This window comes from Xiphias gladius, chromosome 8, assembly GCF_016859285.1.
Source record: "Xiphias gladius isolate SHS-SW01 ecotype Sanya breed wild chromosome 8, ASM1685928v1, whole genome shotgun sequence".
Taxonomy (NCBI): Eukaryota; Metazoa; Chordata; class Actinopteri; order Istiophoriformes; family Xiphiidae; genus Xiphias; species Xiphias gladius.
This window is the reverse complement of record NC_053407.1, coordinates 28,995,332-29,014,728: the sequence shown is the minus strand read 5'-3', so window position 1 is coordinate 29,014,728 and position 19,397 is coordinate 28,995,332. Positions and strand designations below refer to the sequence as shown.

General features: G+C 46.6%; 2 protein-coding genes and 1 long non-coding RNA gene across 6 annotated transcripts in view; 1 reads left to right on the top strand and 2 right to left on the bottom strand.

The window, feature by feature from the left end:
* The window catches only part of aass (aminoadipate-semialdehyde synthase), a 32,319-nt gene extending 31,233 nt beyond the window's left edge, over window positions 1-1,086 (bottom strand). For 2 of the 4 annotated variants that reach the window (XM_040133509.1, XM_040133512.1), the window contains exons 1-2: window positions 973-1,086; window positions 172-291 (exon numbers count right to left, since the gene is read on the bottom strand). The gene's annotated coding sequence lies outside the window, so the exon portion shown is untranslated. Of the gene's footprint in view, window positions 1-171; window positions 343-972 lie in introns of all 4 variants that reach the window. The other 2 variants (XM_040133511.1, XM_040133513.1) reach the window with 2 other exon arrangements.
* LOC120793426 lies at window positions 970-3,373 on the top strand. The gene is made up of 3 exons (XR_005707982.1): window positions 970-1,064; window positions 1,186-1,397; window positions 2,895-3,373. It is a non-coding gene; the product is annotated as an uncharacterized LOC120793426 (long non-coding RNA).
* Window positions 3,374-9,443: 6,070 nt separating this feature from the next.
* Window positions 9,444-19,310, bottom strand: fezf1 (FEZ family zinc finger 1). Its single transcript, XM_040132318.1, has 6 exons — window positions 19,252-19,310; window positions 18,673-18,899; window positions 13,660-14,480; window positions 12,156-12,290; window positions 10,754-10,886; window positions 9,444-9,679 (listed from the first exon to the last, which is right to left on the bottom strand). The coding sequence occupies exons 1-6, from the start codon at window positions 19,308-19,310 to the stop codon at window positions 9,444-9,446; spliced, it is 1,611 nt and encodes a 536-aa protein (XP_039988252.1).
* Between the last annotated feature and the right edge of the window lie 87 nt (window positions 19,311-19,397).

The window sequence follows — 19,397 nt, the reverse complement described above, 5'->3', positions numbered from 1 at the left end:
AATGTTCTAATATCTAATGGAACGGAGGAGATGTAACACAACACTTTGCCCCGGCAATATGGAACTGACAACACAGAACATCAGATCATTAAAGAGCAATTCCAACCGGAAACTCCTGTTTTGACACGTTGGTCGTTGTCAGGTCTAGACGCAGGACATTTAACGTGTTACCTAGTGAGCTTCAGAGGTGCCGGTGTGTGGGCTCTGGAACGGCCGGACGGCGTCAGGGCAGCTGTTTCCGCCAGGCTCCGGCCTCTATGCTGGTACCCGTAGATCTCTGATTTACAGACACTGTGTATCAGAGTACAAACACGAGCGTGGTGATGATCTTCTCCTCTGACTCTGGACCAAAAAAATAAATTAATTTGAAAAAAGCCTAATAAGCGCATTTCTAAAACTGCCAAACTCCTTTTTAGAAAATCCTCTCAGATTCATCTTGTGAGCCCTTGAGGGGTCACGACCCCCAGGCTGGAAACCAGTTACCAGACCTGAGCTCACTGCCGGTTCTTTGCCGAACTCTTTGGAAAATGTCATTAATGAAAAGTGTGAAAGACCGAACCGGGCTTCCATAACGTGGGCACTTAGTACCACGGGTATCCCGCTTGTGTGTTGATGTGTAACATTGATATGAAACCCGATGAGTGCGGAAACGCACTGCAAACTAGTGCATCGGTCACGGCCAAGTCAGTGTTGAACCCCTCGCACGCAAAAACTAAAATCTGCAAAAATGTGAACGGAGTTCCGTGCTGGTTTTAGCTCGCGGTCTCTACGTAGCCTCAGCCGCCACTGTAACCACATGGGCCGATTCCGGGATCTGGTCCCCAGTCAATCACACTCACGCTCTCACACCCTCACACACTCTCACACACTCTCACACACTCTCACACACTCACACACTCAAGTCAACGGAGGATATCGATTAGCTGAACAGCGATCGGCTGCACGGAGAAGCCGCGGCCGGGCCGCACCCACCTTTTCTGACCCGGGTTTCTGTTGATCCACGCCGGACCCTGTCGAGGAAATGTGGCGACGGTTCACCGACGGCACCGGAGAGTCACGCGGAGGTGAGACGAGCGGCAACCTCTGCGGAGCGGCGTAAACCGATCCGCTTCCGCTCGGAACTTCAAAATAAAACTCCTACTGCCAGTCACTCTGACCTGATACTTTTCTTCTCTCAAACTACAGATGTGTCCGGTCGAGGCCGGGTTACCAAACCAAGATCCGGGTTCGAGACCTCGACTGTTGTAGTTCATATTGGCCTTTGGCGTTTTAAAGTTGTGTTTTGGTCGAAACCATTTTTTTTTTTCTTGCCTGTCAAAACCTCGGGCGAGGTGCTGGTGTCCCGTCTCAGGCCGCGAGGCTGCGGCCGGTGGATCGACATGTAACCGCACAATCCGGTAACGCAATGTGAACCAGGACGTCGGTCATTGTAAAATCAGAATTGAGACACAGACTTAAAATGTGCAAAAATGTTAATGGAGTTTCGCATCGATTGTGGCTGCGCAGCTCAAACTGTCCCCATTTCCCTTTGTTAAAGTGATTAAATTCACAGAAGACTGCACCATTATTCCACCTTAGAAGAAGTGTGAGGCTGCAACCAACGGTTGCAGTCACTATCAATACATCTGACAATAGTTTCCTTTACTAATTCTGACAATGCCAATTCCCTGAAAGCCAAATTAATATACTGGTTGCTTCTTTTGTCTGAGCATAAGTCACGAAAACCCAGAAACGTTGTGTTTACCATCATAGAAAACATTAAAAACAAAACAAAAACAAAACAGCGAATATTCCGATTTTAGAGGCGGGTACCAGGGAATTTACGGCATTTTATACTTAAAAAAATTACATGAACTACTAATCAGTCCTCCGTATTGTTGCCAATTGATTTTTCTGTCAATCGAATAATCGAGACCTCCAGAGCACTGGTTGGCTTCTGGGTTTATTGGGGGGTCAGTATTGATGTTTGCCCTGGGGCCCCCCAGAAGGTCTATCCGGCCATGTGTCTCATCTACAGCTTAGTTTGATTTTAAAATGTGTTCATCATAACCTCCTTTTTATTTTCTAACTCTTTTATATTTCACTGTGTATGCGGAGCGTCTGGGCACAAACGTTTACTTCGAGATTAATCTTTTTTTTTTTTTTAAATATTCTTAACCACCTTCTATTTTGTGTCTCAAAAATGCGTTTGAAGTCATTTCTATTTTCTCTTTGAAAGAAACAAAGGCAGTATTTCAATCTGGATTCGTTCAACTTAAATTTATTACTTCAATCTCTGAATTCTCACTTCTTCATAATTCTCAGTTTAATTTTAGAATTGTGACATTAATCTCAAATCTCAGCCGCCTTCATTTATTTTTTTTTACGAGGTTTGAATTCTCTGCTGCACTGAAAGTGTAAATCCAGGGGCCGTAATTTACTATTCTAGCCCCCAAACGTTTTAGTCGAGGGCCTTGAAATAAATGTTGAAGTTTTGGCGGCAACGAATGTCACGGATCTCTGTTTTTTTTTTTAATGAACCGATGTGTCGATCACCTCAACATGTGGAGTAAGTATGGATCGAATGGCAAACACTGCAGTGGGGGTTGAGCACTGACCCAGCAGGGCGCCCAAACTCTCGCACATGCCATGCCATGCCAGGCCAGGCCAGGCCAGGCCATGCCCTGCCAGGCTCATTTTAATGTCTGTTTGCTGCAGAAGTTGGATTTACACCTTTTCGCTTTGAAAAATCAACAAAATGTGGCATTTGCCCATCGGTTTGGCTCTGGCCAGTTTCCTAACGGGGAGGGGAGTTCTTGCGGGGGCCATTCTGTCTTTTACTTTGAAGGGAAACACCACTTTTCCGGGTTCATGCTAACGAGCTCTGCCTGTGTCCGGTTTTTTTTTTTCCCCAGGGACGTCGATGAATGCGCGGAATTTCCTCGTGGATCGTTTGTTTTTTTCTGCAGCGCATCCCGCGTGGGCGGCTTCGACGCTGCGACGAAGGCGCATGTCGGGAGGAAAGTCTCGTGGAAACGCAGGCGGTGTTTGTTTTGAGTCGAGAGAAAGGTCGAGGAGGGCGGTTGACATTTTGATAAATTCCCGGGGGCGACCGCCCGTAAGAGCCGCTCAAAGATGAAAAAGGAGCGCCCGTCTGCTGCTACCGTTCAAGGAGGATCTGCAGCGGGGGGGGGTACATTACTTTGGTCCCCCCACCAGTCAGCTTCCAGAGCCAAGGGGCGGCCTCCTGCTCCGCCCGTCGCACCGTGATGACCGGAAAAAAAGTGCGGACGTTGGTTTAGGCCACTTTGATTTTTCTGTTTACCTTCTTGATCTTACATATGTTATACATTAATTATTACAACTACATGTTTAAAAACACTTAAAAATAAAAGCAGATTGAATTCTACCTCATTGTATTTATTTATTTTATCTTCATTTTTATTTTTAGTGTCATCGTCCTTGTTCTCTCAGTTTTTGTTTTGTTTTGTTTGTTTCATAAGACTTGATCATAATTTCCACAGTGTTTAATACTTGGACTTATGTTGCTCAATAAAGTTATTTGGAAAAAAAACTAAAACTAAAAAAACCTTTGGTTATTCAAATAAAAAGTACATAATTTTTTTTTCCTGCAGTGTGAACAGGAAAGAAATAAAGGCTGCCTACATGTCACTTGTTTTTATTTTGTATGTTTTTGGCTTTTGTGTGAAAGATCTGTGTTGTATGGAAGCTCAGTTATGCCAAAAACAGGTGAACCAGTTCGAATGAAAAAAAGTTTTAAAAAATTGTAAAAGAAAATTCTGTTTAAGTCAGAAAGTGGAGAAGTGAAAATGTTGACACACAAAGTGAGAAGTATACGGGCGTCAGTCAGAGTTTTACTGCGTAGCAAGGCAAAACCATCTCGTTCATGACTTTATGAGCCAAATTTAGATTTTTTTCAATCGAGTTTTAAATGTTTTACCGTATTGTGCTACTCAGCAGAGAATTGGTGCTCAGACAAACAGCAGTCCTCGTTTAACTTCAACGGGTCATTTTATATCGTAAAATAACGCTTTTTGTGTTTCCTGAGATGATGAATCTTTTAGGTTGAAACAGAACTCTTCAAAATGCAGCTCCCCAGCATATGAATAAAAAGTGTTTATTTATATTTTTACTTTAGCTCGGATCATTTGAAGTCAGTCCTCTTTTCATATTTATGGTGAAATACTTTAGAAATGCATTGAAGACATGATCACACACAGTTGATTTTACGTTTCCTTGTTAAGCGTCTGCGGCAGGAGCCCCCCCCCCACCACAAAAACAAAAAAACAAACTAAACTAACGTTTCACCGTTACAAGAAACTCTTCTTTTCATATACCATAGTCTTCAGTTCAGCTCTTCTCTTTAAGTTATAACAGTGGTACAATTTAAAATAAATATCATAAAACACTTCTTTTTACAATAATCCTGAGATTGAAATAAAAAATAACAAGAGACTGACTGACGGGAGGTAAAACTTCTTCAGGACGTCTTCCTCCGTCAGTCAGGACCGGAGATGCAGAGGTGAAGCCGGGACTGCAGTGTCGTCCAGGGGTGTTAGCGAAGCCGTTTGGACCTTAGACGACGCGGGGGTTTCAATCTGTCGCTCTGAATTAATTAGAGGGTGCTCACATCCAACTGGCGAGTAAAACCCGGCCGAATTAACCTCCTGAGGAGCCCCGGGGCAAAAATTTACTGACCCCCACTAGACATGACTATGTCATTATTTCCCCGGACCACCAGAGACCAACCAGTGCTCTAGAGTGGACACTATTAAGCTCATCAGTTGGCGACAGTTTTTGATAATGGATTTGATCTTCTGAGTCACTTCTTATGCAAAAATTCCTGGTTCCAGCTTCTCAAAATGTGAATATTTGTTTGTTTCCCATTTTTTTACAATAGTAAATGCAACATCTTTGCGTTTTTGACCGTTAATCTGTTGTTTCTCACTATTTTCTGACATTTTATACACTGAACGATTGATTATAATATAGAAAATAATTGTCAGATGTACTGAAAATGAAGATAATCATTGGTTGAAGCCTCTTAGTACTCCTATGATGGAATAATATGACCTTGTCCGAGGTTCATAGAGGACCCATCATATTTTATATTGTACTTCAGTGGTGCAGATTTCTGACAAATTTGCGATTAACCAAATTACGTGGACCCGAATGATGGGGAGTCAACCTGGGGGTTTGGGGCCCGGGTTCGTCCAGGTTGTCATCCAGCCTTGATGCACGGTGTAAGAATTAAGATCATTTTCAAATGTACACAATGGTTATTCTGCTTTACTACAATTTAGGTTTTATTTTTGTACTTTTCTCCGCGATTTCTATGAGTAAACGCGACCCTGCGCTCACCAAGTTTACACAGACGTCTGACGATCAGACAGGCTGGAACACAAACCATCGGTTCGTCCAGATTGCCTCAACCACTTTGTTTGGCGGTCGAAAGTGAAATGGTGCCCCGTTGCACGGGAAAACTGTGTGACCCCAACCATAGTAATGGCAGCCGGTCAAAGCTGAAGCAAGAGCTGGGTCTGTAAACTGTGACGGATGTTTACAACGGACAATTTGGGGCAATCATTTTACTACATTTCGGAGGTTTGTTTCTAACCTGTCAGATTGTCCGATCGTCCGGCTCGTGTTTCTGGCCTCGTCAGACTTGTCTTTTTAGTGATGTTAACGAGCTCCCACTATTATTATTATTAATATTATTAATATTATTATTATCATTACTGATAGAAACGACGGATTGAAAACTACAAAAGAAAGGACCTGAAGTTGCAATAAAGGCTGAAGACCCGACACTCCGCGGTGGAAGAGGCTGTCAGACAAATGTCATGGAGAGAAAAGTACCACATTTCTCTCTGAAACGCAGCGGACCAGAAATTCAGAGTGGCCCAAAATGGAAATAGTCAAGTACAAGTACAAGTACATCAAATTAGTACTTCGGCACAGTAGGTGAGTCAATGCACCGTTACTTTCCTCCAGTGCCTGAACGTCTGGCCCAGTACGGGTGTAAACACTTCCCAACACCACGGAGCCAGCGTGGGTTTGGACCTATACGACCGCCTGTTATCACCATACTAAGGTCACCTGACAGAAACTGAGTGGCCTCGGCTCGTCGATGAAAACTGTGACATGCGCTTGAAAGCTCTTGGAAAAAAAAGCTGGTAAATCCTGACCTTGCGCTCAATGGTCCTTCATACTCAAACTACTGGACGACACCGGGTTGATTTTACCTGTTTGTCATCAACATATTAAAGCACAAGCCTGTGTTACTCTCTATTTTTCTTATCGTCCACAAATCACATAAAAAAAAGACCAAAACCAACAAAATGTTTGTCTCTTAAAATTCTTTCTGACAATATTTTAATTTCCTAAACCAGCTGCTCCCTATAGTTTTTTTTAAATAAAAACAAACAGGAGGAAATAGAGCATTTGTTTGGGACTATTTTCAGCGGCGGACTAATCCACATTTGGCGCTCTAGTGAGTATGTGGGGCAGCAGGACGGTGTGTGTGTGTGTGTGTGTGACTGAATCAAAACAAACTACAGTGTGTGTGTGTGTGTGTGTGTGTTCATGGCGGTGAAGGAACCTGTCACCCAGTGCGACAGCGTGGACCGCTGATGTGTTTTTAACAGTCTCTGGGCAACAACGCAGCTCGGTGGCTCCGAGGAATAAGATAAGTCCGGCTTTGGACTCACAGATAATACTTGGTGGTTTTCGTTGGTGGTTCGGACCTTTACAGGGGTTTGTTGACGATAAGAAAAAGATAGATCAACATCAGACTTATCCCCGAAATATTGGTGTCGATCCGGTTTTTGACGGTAAAAATCTGATCAAACACGAGTCGATGCGTCGTTTCACCTCTGCTGCGTCTCTGGTCTCAGAGTTCATCAATCTCACATCCTGAGATGCAACTGAAAAATAATCAAAACTAGCAACCACTGATGACTAATGATATGATAATCGGCCACCGTTGTAACAGAGTCATTGATTAGGAATCAGAGGACGGGAGAGTGAAAGTCCAGCTCGTCCTCTGTCAAGTGTCCTCAGTCCAGCTCGAGCTGAGCGGGACAGAGACGTCGCGGCCAGTCCTGAGGTTTTTCTCGGGCGAGTGTCCAGGCCGGCGTCAGGGCCAGAGGGGGTCAGAGGTCAGGGGGTGAGGGTGAAGCTGAATCAGGACGCAGGGACTTGAGGGATTAGGGAGCGTGTCCTGATGTTTTTTTTTTTTTGCAGGGTCAAGTTCAAGAGGGAAGGGTCAAGTCTGGGGTCGACGGGCCCGGGAGGCGCCTGGAGGAGCGGAGGACGGAGGTTTCCCCGTGTGTTTCTTCTGGGCCACGTTCAGGGCAGAGCATCACGGAGATTTGTACAAATATAGCGTTTGTTACTTGTAGGACTTTGTATTTAACAATTGACAGACTGCGGGGTATCAAACAGGTGGGCTTCTCACATGTAGGCGAAAGAAATATTAACCAAAACGTACACGGACGTGATCAAAAACTTAAGAAAATAGGAATCGAAGTTCATTTCATTCGACAAAATACTGTCAAACTCCGCGGGTTTAATGTAAAAATGTGGCCAGGAGTTTAGAAATACTGACGTCTTGACTCTGCATCCGTCCTACCACGTCTGTCAGCTTTTTTTCTGGAGCAGGCGAGTCGTGGTTAGTCCTCCTCCGCCTGAGGAAACAGTCGCGCCGAGTCTTCTGCGGCTCTGGAGGAGAAACCCGGGTCCCGGCCTGGGCTCGGAGACCACGAACCTACAGCACAAAACTGGAGGCGTGCAGTCTGAGAGCTGTGGGTGTTTACGGGGAGCGGGGAGCTCTAATATCAGAAGTCTTAAATCCTTTGCATCGTGGGAAATGTAGGCTCGAGTGTTTTTAAGGGTGTGACCCGTTTGTCTCCTGCAGATCTCCCAGCTTAGTGGAAGTGCAAACCGAAATCACCGGAATGCTCCTTTAAAGCAACTTTTAGGTATTTTAGCTAAACTTTAGGTAAATTATCCCCTTAAATGACCCATCTGTTCACTTGGTGTCATTCTTGACAGGCGCGCCTGCAATTCAGCAGCTTGTACCCTCAAATAACTTAGTTCTGGAAGGTCGTTGAAGTCGGCTCTTTGGATTGAATCCGCCTTTAGATTCGGTCTTGATTGGATTGAGCTATGTGGCTCTACTCAGGCTTTCAGGTCTGAAGGTCTAGATCCTGCCAGGGTGTGGTTCTGGTGGAGAACCACACCATGGCTTCCCCTCGATTGAATTTGGATTTAATCCAGATCAGATCAAATTCAAAGATGTTCGATTTTAGAAAATATCGGACGTGGGTTCTTAAAACCCGCAGAGTCCCGGAAACAACCTTCGGGATGTGACCCCGGTTTCGCTTTCAGAATTCGGATCGTATCCGCAGAGGTCGCCAACTCCCTAAAATCTCAGCTTTGAGGTCGCGTCCAGATGAAGTCATATCTGAGAACATGATCCGACGATTTCAAAGCACCAGTCAGTGACTCAAGGGGGAAAAAAACTGGAGGCTACAAATGACCAAGCAGAGGGAACAGAGACACTACATCGAGCACAGGAACCGGTATTTCTGAGAAGAAGGTTCCGTAATTTGAGCAGACCTTCGCTTAGAGGAGTCAGGATTTTCAGATATGTGGTATAAACCCTGGAAGAACCAGCCTTAGAAACTCATCTAGAGCTCTCTGTGTCTAACTGCAGCTCTTCAAGAGTCGCCACAAACCCCGCGGGAGGACGTGAAGTCAGCGTCTTCGGTGGCTTTTGCTGTGAAAATCTTCGATCACACGCAGAAGTCGGTTCACAAAAACGCAGCTTTGACTTGGGATAGCTGCGCAGGGCAGAAGCGACGAGCCAAATGAAGTCGAATCGAGGGAACAAAAGGCGCCAAATGAAGCACATCAATTGGTACTTTGAGGAACTGATTTGTGTTTTGAGTGCACTGCCTGAAAAGAGTCACATTTGAGGGCATTTTGTCTCAAAAGAAAAAAAGCCTGAATCGTCTGGAATTCTCTCTGTGTAATTACAAATTCCTCCTCGGATCATTAAAACCCACGACGTTCCCAGAACCGGCGATTCAGTGAATCTAATTAAGTGGTTGAAGGATTCAATTAAGTGATCCGAGGGAACAAAGGCGCCGCGGTGCGCGCGCACACACGCACGCGAATCCGCGTTTTTTTTTTTTTTTCGGGTCAGTTATTTGTCATCTGGGGGCGAGGAATTTCGTGGCTGCGCGGCAGAGGCGCGAGTGGCCAAATGAAGTCACTCGAAAAGTGTTAATAATTGACGATCAACCCTCGCGAGACCCGCAGAGCTTCGTGGGTCGCTCCCGCCAGGACCGAGGTTTGGTTCCCGACCCGACGGGGGAGGTCTTAGGGGGGGGGGTTGTTTTCTTGTTGTCACTGCTCCGGTCACAGGTCGGCGTCTCTCAGGCCTGGGGGGGCGACTGCGGGCTGGCCGGGTCGTGCAGCTTCCGGACGTGTTTCTTCAGGTCAAAGTTCCTGCAGAAGCCCTTGCCGCAGGTGGGGCAGGTGAAGGGCTTCTTGTCGTTGTGCGTGTGCATGTGGAAGGTGAGGTTGTACACCTGGTGGAACGCCTTGCTGCAGATCGAACACTTGAACTGCTTCTCCCCGCTGTGCGTCAGCCTGTGGTTCTTGTAGTTGCCTGTGAAGGAATCAGACGATGAGAGGCTTTAAAAGGGGCGCGAAAACGGGGCAAACTGCGCGGCGGTTGGCGACGTAAAGCTCCGCGGAGAGGAGAGAAAGGTCTGGAAAAATGCGGCAGGAAAACGTTTGGAATCGGCATTTTCCTGCTGATCGTCCGGTGACCGCCTCGGGATGTGAACCGCAGCGTTCCGTCACCGAGCAACACACGCTTCCCCCCTCGCGGAGAGGCTAAACGAGTCCCCGGACCTGACGCGCTCTGCCGCTGTCATTTCGGCCTCTGCGCACCACGCGGAAGCCGAAACGACGCGGCCTTCCCGGGACTACCGCTCGTGCCTCCGCGGTCACGGCCGGTGACTCGGGTCAGCTGCTTCAGGCCCCCCCCCCCCCGAAGAAGCGGCGTGCCCCGAGTGTCCGGCTGCCAGAACCAGGGTGCGACTGGTGAGGGGGAGTCAACTCAGGCAAATCTCCCCGAGCAGTGTCCCATCAAGACCGGAATGCCCGCGGACTCTACCCAGGGCCCTGCTGGGTTCTGTTTTTTTAGAAAATCTAAATTTTATTTTGACATTTTCAGATGTGAGGGGGGGCGATTCGGGGAAACGAATTCAGTCATTTGGGAGGAAGAAGTGTTTTAATATTTTTTAATTTTTTTTTTGTTAGTTTTTTTTGCTCCACCACATTTATCATGTATCTGACCCTTTTGGTTACTTCACATGATTCACGTGATCAGCAAATCGATTGTGATGCGTCATTATGGATTCAAGTAAATCAAAATTACAGAGAAGTGTGAAGGTCATTAAACGGCTCTCCATATGACGTTTTCATTATTTTGTCCACCCCCCCCTTAATTAATCATTACATTAGAGCAAAAAAAACAAACAAAAAAAAAATGAGAAAAGTAGAAACACGGTGACGAGTTCGTGTTTTGTCTGGATTTAAGTTACGATCATCACCACGCGACCATCATCGTATCGGAGGAAACAGCGGCGGGCCGATGGAACCAATGGCGTTCAAGACGTTACTGCGGTAACTGACGCAGACGGTCGAGAAAACTGACGGCGGCTGAGGTCCGCACCTTTCTGATGAAATCCTTTCCCGCAGAACTCGCAGACGAACGGTTTGTATCCCGCGTGGATGCGCGTGTGCGTGTTGAGGGTGGAGCTCCGGTTGAAGGCTTTCCCGCACTGGTTGCACTTGTGCGGTTTTTCCTGCGACAGAAGAAAAAGAAAAAGAGGGAAAAAAAGATATTAAACATTTAAAAAAAAAAGAACATCTCAGGAAATGTGGAGAAAAAACTGCCACGGGAACCATTGTGATAAAGTCTCTATGGGACCTGACGTTCATGGATATTATAGATAATTTTAAGAACATTATAGGAATGTTTTTCTCTTAAATGTATTTTTCTTCAGACCTAAAAAACAAAAAAACCCCACGACCTCACTTTGTTCACACTTCCAGTGGGAACTTCAGCCCGGGAATAAACTGGGAGCGTTAATGTGCCGTAGCCGTGAAACCACAGGAGGAGCTCGAGCACAACGAACAGGCCGCGCGGGGGCAGAGGCTCCGCGCTCGGAACACCCGCTGCCCCCGGACACTCGTGTTCTTCTGCGGTAGACGGGGGCCACAGGCAGCGGTGACAGCTCGGGGCTCAGTCGGAACCCGGAGCCCACGTTTCTCTCTGAACTCGCCGTCGTGGATTCACTCATGTCGCCGGTTATTCGGTTTTTACAGGATTTAAAAATAAATAAATAAAAGCTCCAGTTTTCACCCTTTTTTATAAATATGATACTTTACTGGAAATAAAGACCAGCTCGTTCCCAGTAGGTTTGGTTTTTAAAATAAAGAAACTAATGTCACGGTCTCACAAAAATCAAGTAACACACAAGTTTAAACACTCGCGTGAATTGAACTGGTCGTTTTGAAGCCACGACCAGTGGAACCAGATGTTGAACACGTGACTGGGGGACCGTTCTCACTGTTAGCACAACGATTGACAGCTTGACCACAGCTGCCTCTCATTTTTAAGAGTCGTCTGCTGACTTTAAATGTTTTTTCATGTTTTTTATTTTATTTTTATAATTTTTTTTTTTAAATCAGTAGCCAGAAAACAGGCTCGTCTTTCAATTATAATCAATCATCAGTAGATCAATATCGCGATTTTACAGATGACCACCAACTGGAAAAAAACAAAAACAAATAAATCAAAGTTTTTGATTTTTTTTTCCTCTGAATTGTGGCAAAAGAAACACCAATAAATAATTAATAGATAAAACGTCAATGCGATGATAAAGGACAATAAGTTTCTTTCCACCTGTTGGTTTATTTTAAGACCGTGATCTGATGAACAGGGTCCGGGAGCCCTACAGGTAAAAATGGGGATCAAATAGAAAGGCTGCGATTCGACCGGAGGCTCGTTCCTCGGCCCAGCTGACCGACCGACCGACCGACCGACCGGTCCCCCCCCCCCCCGGTTCTACCTGAGTGTGGATGATCTTGTGTCGGCACAGCGTGCTCGCCTGTCGGAAGCCCTTCCCGCAGACTTTACACACGAAGGGCCGCGCGCCGGTGTGCACGGGCATGTGGCGGGTCAGGTTGTAGTGCGCGTTGAACACCTGCGCAGGAGAAGGGGGAGAAAAAAAACAAAACAAAACGAGGCGTCCTTAGAATAACGTTAAACTCACATGAGTCTAAACGACCGGAGGGAATTCACGGGTACATTCACTTTACATCACCTACAATAAAACAAAAAACATTTAGACCAACTTTATTCTGCTTTTCTCTCCAAAGACAATGAAAACTTTAGCAAAGGTTCGGGAATTTTCCATTAAAAAGCAGCTTGATCTCAGTTTATGGAGAAAACAAACGAAAAAAAACCGGAAAGAGAAGAAAACAGGGAGGAAAGAGACCGAGCTCCCTTCAATGGTCGGACCGGGTCTAGTTAAGCTTCATCTGTCAGGGGTCGATTCATGGGCCGGTACAACAGCAACACGCGGCGTCTCAAACAAAAGAATTCATCCCCGGTTCCCTGGACGAGCTGAAGGCGTCTCACGCGTCCGCGCTTGGCCGCGTGTCTCCGGTGGGTTTACGCGCTTTTCGGCCTTAAAAAAAAAAGGAGAAGAGAGAAGGAGAAAAAGAAGAGAGAAGGGGAAGAAGAAGAAGAAGAAAGAAGAAGAAGAAGAAAAAGAAAAAGAAAAAAAAAGAAGAAGAAAGAAGAAGAAGAAAAAGAAAAAGAAAAAGAAAAAAAAGAAGAAAGAAGAGAGAAGAAGAAGAAGAAGATTCGCACAGCGCAGGTTTGTCGGAGAGGAGCTGAAAACCTTGGACAAGCAGGAGAATCCCAAACTAACCTGCCGGAACGAAATTCCTCAAGAACGAGATCAAACGCGATTAAAAAAAAAAAAAAGAATTGTTTAAAAAAACTAAACGGACAAACCGGCACGACCCTAAAAAGGAGGAAGAAAAGGAGCCTGTAAGCCGAGACATGCTGGTGATTTATCCTGAAACCAGGTCGACTGATCCGGTCTTGTTTCCACGTTTAGCAAAGACAAAACCGCGGGGACACAAACGGTTGCTGGTCTGACAGAGTCCGGTTTCGTTTGTCATTTTTTTTCTCTCCTTCGGGACCCAGACATGACGCCACGACCTGAACTTGAGAGTCCGGCCGTTCAGCCCGTTTCCCTCGAAACGTGGAGCGAATCAAGATTCGCGTTTCTCACTCAAGGACCCCGCGACTTATTAATCTATCGGCGATCACATGTAATAATCGAACCCTCCTCCGTTCTCTTTCCTCACAGACCGTCTGAGTAAAACCGACTTGTGGTCGCGACCTGAGTTTTAAACATCCAGCCAAAAAAAATGAATCGGATATTTGCGCCTTTGCTCGCTTCTGGTCTGAGTTTGACTCATACGTGACTGGTCTCTGCAGGTTCGGGGTCTCTGCTCTGACTCGGTTTGGTTTCCGCCCGCGGTCGGACGGGAACTCACCTTGCCGCAGACCTCGCAGGTGAAAACCTTGGGCTTGCTGCCGGGACCGGAGCCGGCCAGCCGGGCGGTCGCGGCCGCGGAGCCCTTGAAGATCTTGTCGGTGAGAATCTGGTCCCGCTCCTTCATGTAGTGCTGGATCTGGCTCTGAGACAGCTCCTTGAAGGCCTGCACGCCGGACACCGGGTACCGCTCCCCGGCCTGCTGCAGGCCCGGCTTGCTCTTCTCGGCCATGAAGGCTTTGTGCCGGGCCGTGAGCAGGTACGAGGCCATCGGGTGCAGGTTGACCAGGCCGGCCGGAGGGGCACAGGCGCCGCCGTCCCCGCTGCAGTTCAGGTAGCACACGGTGCCCATGGTGGGGAAGGAGGACTGATTCACCACCCGGGGTCTGAAGAGTTTGTACTGGCCCGCGGGATGGCTCGCAGCGGAGTCCTCCTGCTGGTTCTTATAGTTCAACCCAAAGCCCAAAAAGTCTGCGGGAGCAGCGACAGGAGACGCGTCGAAGTGGCCCGGATCCAGGCCGGTGATGCTGAGCCGGTGGCCCGGCTCGTACCCGAGCGGCACCAGCGGGATCATACAATGCAGCGAGGAGGGACAGACGTCGGGTTTCCCCACGGGAGCGGACTGGAACCAGCCGGGGAGCGGCATCGACTTGGGCTCGGGCGTCCTGGCCATAATCCGGTCGATGGAGAAAGCGAGAGGCTTGCTGCTGCCGCCGCCGGGGGTGAGCATGTCGGAGCCCGCGGGCTGGCTCCCAGAGGCCGGGGGGGAGCCGAGGATCCCCGCTGGGCGGCGGAGAGGACCGTCCATCACCTCCGCATCAACTGCGCCGCGGCAACAACAGCAACAGCAACAGCAACAGCAGCAACAGCAGCAACAACAACAACAACAACAACAACAAGAAGCTGCTGGAGAGAAGCCGGAGGTTGGGGCTGCTCCTCACCTGCCCGCTGGAAAGGGCATCGTCTGCCGGGGAACCCCCCCTCCAAGGCACCGGCCCCGTTCCCCCGCGCTTATTGATGACAATCAGGGCGGCCGCTGCTCGCTCGATAGCGGCGTGCAGAGAGCCGAGACCTCGCCGATCGTTACGTCCAGGAAGGGGAGCGGAAAAGTAGATAATTTGCTCAGTTCTCCTCCGTCGATTCTCTGCACTTGTCGCCGCTGGAAGAGGAGGAGGAGGAGGCGGAGGAGAGGAGGAGCAGGAGGAGGTTGTCCTTTACTTGGCAGGACTCCTGCTCAACTGGAAGGTATTTGGTAAATCCCAGGTCTCCTTGTGGTTTTCGCGTGACATCATTTTTTTTTCTTTTTTCTCTCTCTTTTCTTTTTTTTTTTTTTTGAATCGAGATACGCCAGACGCGCGGCGGCCGCGGGGTCAGGAGCTCTCAGAGCTTTAGAGCAGATTTGGACGCGTCTTTGGCATCTCGGAGCCCGCTTTTTTTTACGCACGGTTCAGGGGAGACACGGAGCTGAACCGTGGACGGAAAACGGACCGAGAATTAATTCAAAGTCATCGATCTCAGCCGGTCTCATGGGGTGCGGGTCTGGGAACCACAAACTCTGACTCAGGCGTTTTGGGGTTTTTTTTTTCTCTCTTTTACGCACCTGATTTTTAGATGCCAAAACCCACCCGGGACAGGAAAGACTCATCCAGATAGACTCTGATAGATGTCCGCGCCGCCTCCTCTCATCGCCGCCCTGGGTTTTTTTGTGTTTTTGTTTTTGTTTTGTTTTGTTTTGTTTCGGGCTCAAACGGCTCCTTTACGCACCGGGAGCCGACTGTGAAAAACCCAGCGGGGGAGAGACGCGAATTCCACAGGACGAACCAGTGAGACTGACGGTGCGCAAGGCGACAACACCACCTTCCCGATGGAAGCAGCGGGCTTGAAGCTGAAGGAGCTGAACGTGCCTTCGCGGACGGAGAGACTCGGAAGTGGCCGCCGAGGGCCCGAGGAGAGACACGGCCACGGCAGGACACACGGCGAACACGATCAACTACACTAGAGAAATAGTAACTAGGCGTTTGTTCGTGTTGTGGGACCGAAGCTGATGCTTGTTACACAAGAACGATTTGATCATGTACATGTTTTTAATTTTCAACTTTCATTTGGCTGTTTTCAAAAGTGCCACAAATAAACTTTATTATCATAATTTTTAAAAAATGATTATCGTTATTATTGTTGTTCAGAAAATGCATGAAAATTATGACAATAACAAATGATAATCTGATAAATAAAAAATAATAAAAAAGAGATAAGATCAGAAAAAAATGGTCTAAAAATGAAAAGCTGAACATTCACGTTTCAGTAGAGGTCAATTATGAAAAGGTAGGAATTGATGAGCACAGAAAAAAAAACAAAAAACAAAAAACGAGGTCTGCAAACTGCAGTGGAAAAATATGCAGCCGCGGAAACACCGATGACAAAACGGATTTTCGGCAGCGTGAACCGGAACGTGCCGAGCTCTCTCCGCTTGGGAAACCGGGACACTCCGGTGAAACCGAAGCTCGGGGCTTCAGGCTCCGGTATTGAGGAGGGGGAGATTTTTTTTTTCCAGGTGACCGGGCGTTCGTTTGGCGGCGGGATGTTGGCGGTGGTTGCAGGTGGCAGAGGTCAGAGGTCACTGAAGAATTAAATTAAAGAAAATAAAAAAAAATCCCAGCTTCGCTGCGCAGTCAGCTCAGACAATCTGACCAGTGCTACGTTAGTTTTTACCACGGATACGTTTCATTACCACCGTCACAATAATATTCTCTAAGTTTGTCTGAAGCGGCAGCTTCCTGCTGTAATTTAGTCGATTCTGTCCTGTCAGTGTCTGTGAATTTCTCTCGTTTGTGCTTTTTATCACAGTTGATTGTGTTTCTTAATTGTTTTCTCTTCATCCAACCTTTGTTTTTAGTCTTGTAGTATTTTAACTGTCGATCACTCTGGTTTTGAAAAAAAAAAAAAATGCTGCAAGCTTTTGTTTTATAATGACAGAAAAAAATGGCAACATTTTTATTTTGGTCCAATTATTCAGCATTCATGTGTAAACACTGAATAAAATGCTTTATAAGACATTATATAATAATAATAATATTAATAATAAAGTGAAGTGTTTCCACATTATCATTAAGTCCCTATAATAAATGTTTCAGCAGCACACTGTAAAACGTGTGTATGAATTCTTCTGTAATATTTGATATTGTCCCCACTGCGTTTCACTGTATTGTCTTCCCTTCTCCGTTCAACGTCTCAGTGTAGGTGACACTGTGCGGCTCACGACGTTTCACGGTACCTAATGAGAAAACGCACGAAAAGCACAAAGCAGCGCGCGACTGTGTCGTGAACAACGGGCCTGTACCGGATGTGGAGGAGAAGCCACGCAAACGCGGCCGTGACATGCCAGTGGTGTGTGAACAGAACCGATGGCTCAACACGCACTAGCAGGGGGACGACGTGCCCGGTAAACAGTCAGTGAGTTGTTTGCTCTCTGTGAAAGACGAGAGATTAAATGTGTCCGAGCACAAATTATTAATAATAATAATAATAATATAATATAGTAGCAATATTATCTGGGGAAAAAAGCGTATTTGTAAACCAGGTTTATTGATGCTTTCTGAGGCCTTTAAATTCAAACCCTTTAACTCTGTTTCCGTTTAATTTCAGGGATTAGATTTCATCCTGCTCAATCCACATTACGAGCTTTAAACCAGGGTTCCTCGTGGTTTCACCGTTTCCTCCTTCATTTACTTAAAAAAAAAAACTTGACTTCTGCAATAAAATCTCGGATCTGATCAGTTCAGAGGAAACCGAATTTTTAATTCATGAACGACGTCTTTGCGTTTGTAATTTAAAGATGAAAAAGGAGGAAATCTGGCGCTGCTAATTAGTCTTTTATTTTGAAATCGCTTTATGGATTTTAATTCGCTACTTAATTTATTTTTATTTGCTCTGTTTCTTCTGGAAATCGGTTTTTAAAATGTAGAACCTTTGGAACCTATAATGGTGATGATGCTAATAATAATAATAATAATTATTTTCATCTTTATGTGTCATCTGTCTTGTGTTTGCGTCTCTGTCAGGCTGCGACAGTGAGGCTCAGATGCCTTTCCTTTTTCTTTTTTTTTTTTTTGGAGGAAGCTCTGATGCTCATTTTGATGAGGTGAGAAAAGAAACAGCGGCCGATGGAGGACGGTCAGCGGACAGTTTCCAGGGGAAATGGGAAAACTACGAGATCCGAGTCACACGGAGAGTGCGGGGGATTAAAGCGGCGGAAATCGATCGGTCGATCCCTGAATGCTGGGTAATGTTTCAATGAGAAAAGTTTCAAACTTCCGGGTGACGAGACTAATGAAGCACGTTAACAAACGTGTCTGTTGAGCAAAGATTGACAGACAAAAGGGGGATTTGAAATCCCCTTAAAGCTTCCGTGTTCTGATATGAATGATTTAACAGACGTTGCGGGTTAGAAAACGAAGGCAACTGAAAGCAGCTCTCAGGGAAAATTGACACTAAGGTGAGTTCTGACATGAATGTCTTTGGGACTTATCTGTACAGTATCATTGGTAAAAATAATGGTCAGAAATGCGTTTAGAGGGTTTTAACAAAAGGGAGCAAACGGAAAAAAAACAATCCGCAGTGATTTCTTGCTTTATGTATTTCACCTTTTTTTATCGAAATGGTTTTCTGGAGCTTCAGTAGGTTTTCCCTCTCTGCGGGATCATTGGATCCGTCTTTGGTCTCCGACGACCCTGCAAGTAAACTCTATTTTTAACCCTTAGCCCATTTAACTCCTCATCGTGCCCTCGGGGAGCTGGCGGCACCGGTCTCTTAGATGGACACATATTCAAGAGGCCTTGTGCGTAACGAGCCAATATACATTTCATCGGAAACCCGACATGAGGTGTCTGGTAGGACTAGAAACACCGGGGTCTGCGCTAGAAGGTGAAATAAAGCTGTTTGAGTTTGAAGTTTGGACGCAACAGGAGTTTCAAAACCTACCCACCTACAGTTTACGGCCAGCAGCACATCCACGTACCTTGGTGTAAACCGTGGGCGGTAGCGCGCTGCTCCAACAGCCCGCGCTTTCCATGGGTTCCGCTCCTTCCGCCCGCCGCTGCACCTGGCTGAAGGGATTCGCCCGCATTGGGGCCACGCGAGCGCTGATGTTGGGGGATCCGGTCTGGTTCCCAGTCGGTTTTCCAGTTCATCCCGAAGGCGTTGGACGGGGTTGAGGTCGGGGCCTCTGTGCAGACCAGTCGAGTTCTGGCACACCAAACTGGGAAAACCAGTTCTTTAAGGAGCCGGCTTTGTGCACCATAGCATTATGCTTCCCCTTCACTGGAACTAAGAGGCCCCACACTACGGCATAAAAACAAAAACAAATCCAACAAAAAAAAAAACAGACCATAGAACGTGTGGTATGTGTGGTGTCCACATACTTTTGGCCATATGCACAGTTTAAAGATAAACTACAAATTTTCATAATACCCCCCCATATCTCAAATTTCCTTCCAACTTAATGCAGATGTTGGGGATGCTACAATATAGTCCAGTATCTTTAACGACAAAGCAAACTAAAAACCAAATAATGCAACATTTGTTTTGTAAAACTTACTTATCGGATCGGAACTGGTAGCTGGTCCAGCGGCTGTTTTTGTGGCTCAAGAAACTCATCTTCAGTTTGACTTGGAATTAAAACCGAGCGAATAAAAACCCACATAGGGAAATCAGAGTTGCTTTAAAAACACTTTTAATAGTGAC